The sequence below is a fragment of the Ranitomeya imitator genome, chromosome 2 (genome assembly GCF_032444005.1).
Source record: "Ranitomeya imitator isolate aRanImi1 chromosome 2, aRanImi1.pri, whole genome shotgun sequence".
In the NCBI taxonomy this organism is placed as follows: Eukaryota; Metazoa; Chordata; class Amphibia; order Anura; family Dendrobatidae; genus Ranitomeya; species Ranitomeya imitator.
Genome location: NC_091283.1, coordinates 279,816,596 through 279,827,871, shown reverse-complemented (window position 1 = coordinate 279,827,871; position 11,276 = coordinate 279,816,596). Strand labels below are relative to the sequence as shown.

The 11,276-nt window shown below is 46.8% G+C and overlaps 1 protein-coding gene across 2 annotated transcripts in view; it reads right to left on the bottom strand.

Annotated features, from left to right (window-relative positions):
• Positions 1–2,524: 2,524 nt before the first annotated feature.
• LOC138663157 (oocyte zinc finger protein XlCOF22-like) overlaps positions 2,525–11,276 on the bottom strand; it is a 41,260-nt gene continuing 32,508 nt past the window's right edge. For both annotated transcript variants that reach the window (XM_069749303.1, XM_069749304.1), the window contains one exon: positions 2,525–4,980. In XM_069749303.1, the coding sequence (XP_069605404.1) occupies positions 3,773–4,980 (1,208 nt within the window). In that variant the 3' untranslated portion in view covers positions 2,525–3,772. The remainder of the gene's footprint in view (positions 4,981–11,276) is intronic.

The following is an 11,276-nucleotide window of genomic DNA, read 5'->3' as shown; positions in this document are numbered from 1 at the left end:
TACTGGGGAATGGGGGTATGTATGAGGAAACAGTACTGGGGAATGGGGGGCATGTATGAGGAAACAGTACTGGGGAATAGGTGGCATGTATGAAGAAACAGTACTGGGGTATGGGTGGCATGTATGAGGAAACAGTACGAGGGAATGGGAGCATGTATGAGGCAACTACTGGGGAATGGGGGCATGTATGAAAAAACAGTACGGGGAATGGGGGGCATGTATGAAGAAACAGTATGGGCAATGGGGGCATGTATGAGGAAACAGTACTGGGGAATAGGTTGCATGTATGAGGAAACAATATGAGGGAATGGGGGGCATGTATGAGGAAACAGTATGGGCAATGGGGGCATGTATGAGGAAACAGTACTGGGGAATAGGTTGCATGTATGAGGAAACAGTATGGGGGAATGGGGGTATATATGAGGAAACAGTATGGGGGACGGGTGCAGACAGTATGGGGAGCTATAGGGGAATGTATGTGGACACAGTAGGAGTAGAGATGTGAAAAATGTATGTGGACAGAGTACGAGGAGTGAGGTGATGGGATGTGTGCAGACACAGTATGGGGAGTCAGGTGAGCAGGCAGTATAAAAGTGAGGGGGTAAATATATTCGGAGACAGTATGGTGAACAGGGGGATGTGAGAGGAGACAGTATGAGGAGGGAGGGGAATAGTGTGAGGAGACAGTATGGGGGGAGAAAAGTCAGTGGGCACAGAATATAAATGGAGTAGTGGGTTCATAGCATAGGGGGACAGTGTAAGGGCACAGCCAGGAGGGGACAGTATACCAAGGAGAGGGAGTGTGATGAGAGCGTACAGTATAAATACTGGGCCCTATAGGGGGGACACAGTGTGAGAGGACAGTGACGAGGGGGCCGGTATGGAAAGGAGAGGTCAGTGTGAAGAGCATGTACTATAAGAGGGACAATGTGGGGATCATATTTTGTGCAGACAATATAGTGAGGGGCATTTTTTTTTATTCAGGAGCATTATAATGACACTTCTATCTATAAGAGCATCATGTGGAGATTTTCTGCAAAAGAGCGGAGAAGATGGAAGTCTGCAGAGACGGCTGTGGATGAGAAAACTCATCATGGGGTCTGGACCAGATGAAAAAAAGTAGAACGACTCCAGAGACGACGTCATCTATAAGGTACCTGGATGTAAATGTTATTTGTGATACTGACTAACTCTCATGTTAAGAGCATTAAAGGGAATGTCCATGTTTGCAATGAGTATGCAGTCATTCTTTGTGACTGCAGACTTCTGAATTCTCACAGTGCTCACTGCACGCTGTCAGGATTCTCTTGTGCTAGCGATTTACATACATGCAGTCACATGCTGACTAGATATGTGTGGCCTCACTTAATGAAAACGAACTGAGTGAGGCCGGGCACGTCTAGTTGGAATGTGGTCAAAAGTATACAAATCACATGCTTGTGCTGACATAACTGTCCACCGGCAAGGGAGAATCCTAAAAGTGTGCAATGCATTAGTTGTGAGAATTCAGAAGCCTGCAATGTCAGGATTCAGCTCTGCAGGTTCCAGGAGTTGTCACATGGACACTTCACTCATATGCGATTTATTTTCATACTTATGGTCCTGTGACAACGAGCTTCTCTGTTTTTCACTGAACATTGAGAGCATTATGGAGAGCGGCTCGTGGGTACATAACTAAGTGTGCAAATCGCATATGTCCTTGGGAAGGAGGGTGCCAAAATGTATTCTTGCCCTGGGTGCCAGAAAACCTAGATACACCTCTGCCGGTATGCTACTGCGAGAGGCGATCACCGGATCTGGTGGAGGGATGTCTGTGCACAGTGCAGCACAGGCAGTGAGGCAGGGACGGAGGGTGTGCACAGAGAGAGAATGGAGACCCGGAGACTACCCATACCAGTCTACGCCCTCATTGTCATAAGAATATGTCAGTTAATAAATTGTTTTTCTAAAGCTTTATAGTGTAGTTTTAGGTCAGGGAGGGATGGTTAGGGATGAGATAGCAAGGTGCAGGGACAGGTAGTGATGGCTACTTGCTGACATGTGCGGCACTTGCGGTTTTGCACTTGCGGTGAGACAAAAAAAACACTGCTAGCAGCGTTTTTTTTCCCATTGCTGCAAGTACCGCACTTGCCGGATCGCAGCAAAACTGCAAGTGCCGCACATGTCCACAAGTCCCATAGGGAATGAATAAGGCCGAACGCAGGTGTTGCCGTAAGTGATCCATTACGCGGCAGATGTGGAAAAACTGCCTGATCTGCTGCAAAAGGCGACTTTCACATCAGCGATTTTTGCCAAAGTCACTGCCGTTAGTCATACTCACCAATGGGGGAGGCAGCACTAAAAGTGCCTAGGGCAGCAGAAACTCTAAACACGGCCCTGGGTGCTGGGTAATATTATTACTTGTGTCAAGCGAGATATGTCTGATTAAGGTCCCTGGAGTGATGCACATAAAATGTATTTCCATAAAGTCCTTCATGTTTCAGGTGAAAACTAAAGAACTTGGAGACTTGGGACTTATCTTTCATAATGTTTATTTTCACATGAGCGCACAGATTGCCGTATTCAGCTTAAATATGTTGATTAATATAATAAGATTCTTGATAATTGCTTTGTGGTCCCGAACAAGGAGTGGGGGAGGGGGTTTGGATAGGTTTTGTCATTTGTTGCATGTTGAAAAATTCAATAAAAATGAATCACCTTGATTGGGAACGTTCAGTGAACAGGATTGTACACTAATCTATATCTTTCTGCATGAACCCAGATCATAATTAGCCTTGACCTTGTATCAGCACCTAGGTTACACCCAGACACCCCTCCTTGATGACCTCACGTGGGCCGGGTTGTGGGATGTTCTCAGCCCTTCAGTATTTTATAAAATTCCCAATATTAACAATAGCTTCACTCCTGAAGACCGCAGAAGTTCAAGATGGCCGCTATGTTTTTTATCACAATTTACCTTTCCATATAGATGGTAAACATGACATGGCTGGTGTCAGCGATCTGACCACTACTGATTTGGGGCTTATAGGCAGGTATTGCTGTATAGATTTTAATGCTTTCTATACCAGTGTCTTATGGACAAAAACCTATGGTAAGTTGTTAAGCAATTTCCCTCATTTAATTATACGACTGTTATATCATTTTGTACAATTTGTCAATAACATATATTGTTTCTCCTCATCTGAGTTATTTTTCACGGTCAATAAAATGATTGTCCAGTAATTAAATATTTCACACTCTAGGTATGGTAATGGATTCTCTCTGTGTAGCATTTTCCAGCAGTGTCGGCACTTGCGTTCCCGGGGTTCATGTGACGTTGTTACAGCATGTGAAACCTGCCCCCAATCAGCACTGCTGTCACCATCCCCACCTTCGGACAAACATGGCAAGGAAGTCAGAGAGGAACCACAGCCCTGGCTTCCAGTTGATACTCAATAAATCCAAAGGAGGGGACAGTACAGCCGGCACCTATTTGATAACAGTGCTCGTATTATTTAACAAACTTATGTGAGCTTCGGGAATGCGAGTCCCGACACTGCTAGAACGGAGTCGACACGGAAGCGGAGATGAGGGTTTTTATTTTAACGAGGCCAAACAATGACAAGGGGTTGTTGTTGGTTAAACCATTTCCAACATAAAAAAGCTTTTACCCTGTGTGAATGCTCTGATGTTTATGAAGAGTTGATATTCAAGCAAAATAGTTACCACATTAAGAATAAAAAAGGCTTCTCCCCTATGAGACTTTTCTGGTGTCTAAGAAGAGAGGTTTTCTTCACAAAACATTTTCCACAGTCTGAACAGAAAAAGGCTTTTCCCTTGTGTGACTGTTCTGGTGACTAAGAAGAGATGATTTCTTCACAAAACATTTTCCACATTGTGAACATGAAAATGGCTTCACCACTGTGTGAATTTTTTGGTGTCTATCAAGATGCATTTTCCGGTTAAAACATTTCTCACATTCTGAACATACAAATTTCTTCACTCCTGTGTGAATTCTTTGATGTCTATCAAGATGCATTTTCCGGTTAAAACATTTCCCACATTCTGAACATAAAAAAGGCTTCTCCCCTGTGTGAGTTCTCTGATGTTTGATAAGATATGATTTCACTGTAAAATATTTCCCACATTCTGAACATGAAAAAGGCTTCTCCCCTGTGTGAGTTCTCTGATGTTTGATAAGATATGATTTCACTGTGAAACATTTTCCACATTCTGAGCATGAAAAAGGCTTCTCCCCTGTGTGAGTTCTCTGATGTGTGATAAGATGTGATGTATCCATAAAACATTTCCCACATTCTAAACATGAAAATGGCTTCTCCCCTGTGTGAGTTCTCTGATGTATGACAAGATGTGATTTCTCTGTAAAACATTTCCTACATTCTGAACATGAAAATGGCTTCTCCCCTGTGTGAATTCTCTGATGTTTGAGAAGACTTGATTTCTCTGTAAAACATTTCCCACATTCTGAACATGAAAATGGCCTCTCCCCTGTGTGAATTCTCTGATGTTTGAGAAGACTTGATTTCTCTGTAAAACATTTCCCACATTCTGAACATGAAAATGGCTTCTCCCCTGTGTGAGTTCTCTGGTGAGTAACCAGATTGTATTTCTTGTTAAAACATTTCCCACACTTGGAACAATAATAGTTATGCTCTACTGAGGTAATATTTTTATGTTTAAGAAAAGATTTTTCAAAAGGTAAACTATTTTCATATCCTAAACCTGAAAATGATTTTTTTTCTTTATGAGCAGTTAGTTTTTTAATGCTTATTTTGTGACTTAGATTTTCCTTAGCAGTATGTAATGAATCAACAGACAGGACCTGTTTGAAAGGATCAGATGAGAGATCATCGCTGTGAAAGGATGATGGTATATGTGGAGTAATGGCATTCATTTTAATTGTATCCTGTGGAATCTCAAGATCATCAGATTTAAAAATTGAAGATGTCAGCTGTCCCTCTAATCTCCTGGTACAGTCATCTGCCAAGAATAAAATAAATTATTAATTCGGAATAAAATATCTTTGACTTATATTTTAAAACATTTCTACTAAAACTGTAAAAAATAGCAAGTTGTGCAAAACTATTGATTTACCAAGACAATGACAGTTCATAGGCTAATAGAAAACCTCATCAGATGCACGAGTAGATTGTGATGCTCAACTGTTTGTTCACTCTGCTTCCCAAATATCTAATAAAAAGCCACGAAAATGTACGGTAGGCAAAAGTACAAAAAATAATAAAAACTCCAGTCATCTGAAAAAAAAGTCCCCACTGAGGTCCATCATCTGTCAGTGGAAAAATAGGTTTCCACATTATTAGTGGCTCAAAGTCTTTTTTTTAACCAATCAATGTTTATTGAAGATTTTACATGTTAAACAATACATCAGAAAACTTCAGGGCGAAGGGGGAGAGGGAGAATAAAAGAGGAAGTCGGGGGGGAGGAAAGGGGATAAGGGGAAAAGTCCAATGCATAACATATTAAAGACCACAATGTAATCGGTACAAATTACACAAATACAGTGTCAGATAAAGCAAAAAAAAAAAGCAAAAAAAAAAAAAACAGAATTAGAGAAGCATACAATTTAAATAAGGGAGAGAGCAGACTGGGATATATATGCCGAGGACATCCAGGGATCCCACCACGAGAGGACCCTAGCTCTCCTCGATAGACCCTGAGCCATAACAACCTCATAGCAGAAGTGTAAGTCGATCCTGGAGATCAGCTCTGCTCTGGAAGGGAAATCCGAGGACTTCCAATGCTTCGCGATACATTGTCTAGCGGCAACTAGGATATTAGAAACTATGGGCTGAAGGGGGGAAGGGAGATCAATGAGGGAGATGCCTAGAACAGCGAGCTGACCACTCAGCACAAGGGGGAGATGGGTCAGATCAACAATCAAAGCTTCCACTTCGCGCCAGAAGACCTGAATCTGCGGGCACGACCACCAGACATGAGAGGAGGACCCCAAGGCGCCACATTTCCTCCAGCAGAGAGGGGAGGAAGCTGGGAAAACCTTCGCCAGGTGGACGGGGGTGAGGTACCAGTGGAGCTGAATTTTTTTCACCTGTTCCAAGTGGCCAAGACAAGACGAGAACCTGGAAGGGTGTACCATAGCAAATTGCCAATCCTCCAGGGAGGCCTCAAAACCCAGCGCGGACTCCCAGGAAGGCATGAAAGGAAGCTTGTCAGTAGAACCAAATGAAATGAGGGCTTTATAGATTATGGAGATGCCATGTGGCACAATGGTGGCCGGTCTGAAGAATCTATGGGCCGGATCCTCTGTCAAAGGCGGGGGCGCCCCGAATGGCCGACATGACCTGAGAAAGCTGCGGATCTGCAGGTATTGAAAGAAGTCAAACTTAGTAAGGGAGAATCTCCCTGAGAGGTCCTCAAACGACAAAAAGCCGTCCGAGCCGAAAAGGTCCGCCACCCGGAGCACCCCGCGTCTCGTCCAGGAGGAAAGAGAAATGTGGCCGATGGCACACTCCAGAGCCTGCAAAGAAACATAGTCAAACATAAATATTAGATGGGAAGTGCTAAGCAGCGCCCATAGTTTAGAAGCATTCCTAATAGAACGGAGACAGGGGCCCACAAGAGGAGCTTGAAGCAGTTGAAGCTCCAAGAGCAATCTAAGCGAGTTTTTGGGGGCAAAATGAGATTCAATCAGAAACCAGGGCAAACATGAGTTCCCCTCCCACCATATTTTAAGGGGCTCAAGGATCGCTGCCCTATAGTAAGACTGCACCGCAGGGGATCCCAGCCCCCCCACAGAGTACGGTAGGGACATAATCCGACGCTTGACCCTATGGGGATTCTTGTTCCAAATAAACCGGTCTATAAGAGATTGAAAAGCTGAAATAAACTTCGAGGGGATAAAAAGGGGGAGGCACCGAAAAAGGTACATTATTTTGGGAAGGAATAGCATTTTCGCCGTTTGTATGCGGGCCATCCATGAGAGGGACGCACTTGATAATTGCTCCATGCCCTTCCTGACCTCCGAAAGAGTTTCTTCGCAATTCGCACGGACTATGTTATCTAGCCTAGTTATCCTGATGCCTAGGTACGTAAAGCCCAAGGGAGCCCAAATAAACGCATATTGAGATTGAATTTGAATCTGAAGGGGGGCGGGGAGGAAAAGGGGGAAAATTGTGGATTTGGTCAGATTAAGCTTATAATATGAAACCGCCGAAAACTCAGATAGGATGGAGGTGATCGCATTCAGTGAAGTTAAGGGTGAGGTGCAGGTCAGGACCACGTCGTCGGCATAGAGACCGATTTTGTGTTCAGATCCCCCCACCGCGATTCCCTTTATGTCCGCGCTCTGCCTGACCATGGCAGCCAAAGGCTCCATGACCAGAGCAAAGATGATAGGGGAGAGGGGGCAGCCCTGACGAGTACCATTCCGAATAGGAAATGTCCGAGACCTGAATCCCGCCGATCGAACCGACGCGCATGGATTGGAATATAATGCCATAACCGCTTTGCCAATCTGCCCGGTGAGGCCAAATCTCTCCAGTGTGAGTTCAAGATAACCCCAGTGCACCCTGTCGAACGCCTTTTCGGCATCAAGCGACAGAAATACACTGGGGAGGCTCCCCCTCTCCACCACATCCAAGAGATCTATCAGGCGCCTGGTGCCATCCCTGGTCTGTCTGCCAGGAACAAACCCAACTTGGTCGGGGTGGATGAGACTAGGAAGAACCGAGAATAATCTATTGGCCCAGACTTTTGCATAAATCTTAACGTCGCAGTTTAAAAGTGCTATCGGGCGGAAGTTCCCCGGAGATGTTGTGGGTTTCCCTTGTTTGGGGAGAGTCGCAATAGAAGCCTCCAACCCCTCAGCCCTAATACTGCCAACCGACAACCAATTATTAAAAAGGCGCAAAAGATAGGGCGAGAGGACAGAGAAGAACTGAGCATAGTAAAGGAAAGAAAAGCCATCAGGCCCTGGGGAGGAACCCTTATTGGCCTCTCTGACAATCTGCGAGAGTTCAGACTCGACAATGGGAGCGTTTAGGAAAGAGAGCTGCTCCTGGGTGACCGAGGGGAGATTAGCCTTCTCCAAGAACGCCAAAATTGACTCCCGCGAAGGCTGGGGAATCCCTAGGTCAGACCCGAGGTCATAGAGCGAGGAATAATAAGAAGCAAACTCCTCAGCAATCTGAATCGGGTTGCGAACCTGGGAGCCGTCAGGCCTGAGCAAGAATGGGATCTTGGATTGAGCCTCTCTCTTCCTAACACGTCTGGCCAGAACAGCACCCGCTCGATCCCCCATTGTGTAAAATTTGGCTCTAGTTTTCCTCAGGGCCTTCTCAGCTTTATGGAGGAGTAGATTGCGAACATGCATGCGGGCTTTAGAAAGGTCAGATAGAAGCGCTGGAGTAGGAGATAGTTTATGAGCAGACTCCAGACGAGATAATTCGTCTAGGGCTGAATGGAGGGCCGCATTGTACTTCCTCTTAGCCTTTGCCGCCAGCTTAATGAAATGACCCCTAATTACCGCCTTGTGGGCGAACCAGAGGGTGTCGTCACCTATGTCAGGAGTATCATTGGAGGCAAAAAATTCCCCCAAGGCCTCCTCTATACATTGGGAGTTGGATTGGTCAGCAAGGAGATGGGCGTTGAGACGCCAGTGCACAGGGGGTCTGATGGCCAAGGGGTCTTTCAGGGTAAGGGACACCGGGGCATGGTCGACCAGGTGATACTGCCTATATCCGATGAGATGCAGTGAGGAAGAGCCACGTCATTCACCAGCACAAAATCAATCCTGCTATAGGAACCGTGTCTGGGAGACAAAAATGTGTAATCTCTCTCACTGCAATGCAGATATCGCCAGACATCATGCAAGTGGAAAGAGTTAGAGGCCCGATCTCGCATCTAGTCAGGGAAGAGGCAGAGCAGTCAAGAACTCTAGACATTGGGGCATTGAAGTCACCAGCAATCAGTTTGTGACCGTGTTGGATATCGTGTAGAGTTTTGAAAACGCCCTCCAGAAACTTAAGCTGCCCTACGTTAGGGGCGTAGATCGAGGCAATAGTATAGGGGGCATTATTAATAAGGCATAGAACCACAATGAATCTACCCAGCGGGTCCGCTATAGAGCGAACCAGCTGAAAGGAGTTGGACCTGCTGAAAAAAATGGCTACTCCCGCCTTTTTTGACGGGCCATTGGCGAAAAACTGATGCGGGTATAAACCTGATTGCATTCTGGGATTATCACATTCCAGCAAGTGTGTTTCCTGAAGACACAAAATATCATGGCGGGATTTGCCCAACTGACGCCAGACCACAGACCTCTTGCCCGGCGAGTTGAGGCCATTAATGTTAATTGAATACAGTGAGATACTCATTGAAAAGGCATAAAAACAGTTTTACAATCCTCAGACACCGATAGCCTGTGCAAAGGCATAGAAAGCATGTGGCCAATAGGCTAGGACATAAGTAAGGGCAGACCGGGAACAGGGAAGAGAAAAATAGGGGAACAAACAAGACATACGACAAATAAACCAGTGGACCGAGGTCCATTCAGGGATACCCTGAGTCCAGAAGGTGAGAATCAGAAAAACAGTTCACCTATGGGGCAAACAAATGCTGCGGGAACTCTCAAGAGAGAAACCGACGCAGCTTAAAGGGACTCTGTCACCTGAATTTGGCGGGACTGGTTTTGGGTCATATGGGCGGAGTTTTCGGGTGTGTGATTCACCCTTTCCTTACCCGCTGGCTGCATGCTGGCTGCAATATTGGATTAAGGTTCATTCTCTGTCCTCCATAGTACACGCCTGCGCAAGGCAAGATTGCCTTGTGCAGGCGTGTACTATGGAGGACAGAGAATGAACTTCAATCCAATATTGCAGCCAGCATGCAGCCAGCGGGTAAGGAAAGGGTGAATCAAACACCCGAAAACTCCGCCCATATGACCCAAAACCAGTCCCGCCAAATTCAGGTGACAGGTTCCCTTTAAAAAAAGAAAAAAGAAAAACCAAGTGTATCCGTGCGGGAAAATAGCCAGGAACCATAGATGCAGTGGGCTCAGGCCACCTCCCAGTCCGGTGTAATGCGGGCCCTGAGACCTCCGCCAGCTCCAGGCTTAGGAAGGTCCACGGAGATCGAGGAGTCGGGAGTCCCCATTTAGAGAGAGCAGAAGCTGCGTGGGACGGAGTTAGGCAGGTGGTGATTGATCCGTCTTTGCGGATGAGCAGCTTGGTAGGGAACCCCCAACGATACAGGATGCCCTTCTCTCTGAGGATGGTAGTATAGGGGGCAAAGGCCCTCCGCAGGGCCAAAGTACCCGGGGAGAGATCCGGAAAGACTGAGATGCTTGCAAATCTTTCAGGAAGAGCTGGGTTCCTCCTCGGGGCCTGTAGAAAGTCCTCCTTCATTTCGAAAAAGTGTATGTGTGCCAGCACATCTCTGGGGATGGAGGGCCCCAGGCCAGAGGGTTTAGGGATCCTGTGCACGCGGTCAATTATGAAGTCCTTTGGCGCGAACTGCGGTAAGGCTGCCACCATAAAGTCCTGCAGAAATAGCTTCAAATCCCCTGCCAGGACAGATTCCTCAATGCCTCTAAGTTTGACGTTATTTCTCCTGGACCTATCTTCCAGGTCCAGGGCTTTAGAGAGAGTTTTAGCGGCCAGGGTTTGCAGGGTCTCATGGGCGTCCCAGAGCTCGTTATGAGAAGAGACCAGCTCCGCCATCTTGCGTTCCAAACGGTCCGTGCGATTACCCAGCTCCGCCACCTCCCCTCTTAGCTCAGCCAGCATAGTGCGCATATCCTCTTGGATGGAGGTTCTGAGGTCTCCAAGTAGACCTTTGAGGAGAGAAGCGGTCACCGGACCGTCGGCCGAATCAGACGCCGTACCGCTTGAATTCAACGCTGCTCCGCCTGAATGCGACGCTGCTCCGCCTGGATGCGACGCCGCAGCGCCCGACCGACGCCTGAGCGTTGCGTTGTGAAGAGCGAGAAGGCCTGGGGGAGGACGGCGCCATCTTGGATTCCGGCGGTGGCTGTGGGGTAGCCGCAAAGAAGTCAGGAATTCTCCTGGAGGGGTCACGGGTGCCAGCTCTGGATTTCCCCATACACTCACCGACGCACCGGGAACCAGTACCGATGTCGTGGAGGCAAACGAGGACACCGGAGAGGTAGAAATGTGCCGCTTTAAGGTTACTGGCTGAGGAGCTCCCGCTCTGTGCGACCTACTCCATCGGCAGACAGGCCACGCCCCCCGGCTCAAAGTCTTTTGAAAAGCAACATGGCTTCTATAAACCAATCCAAT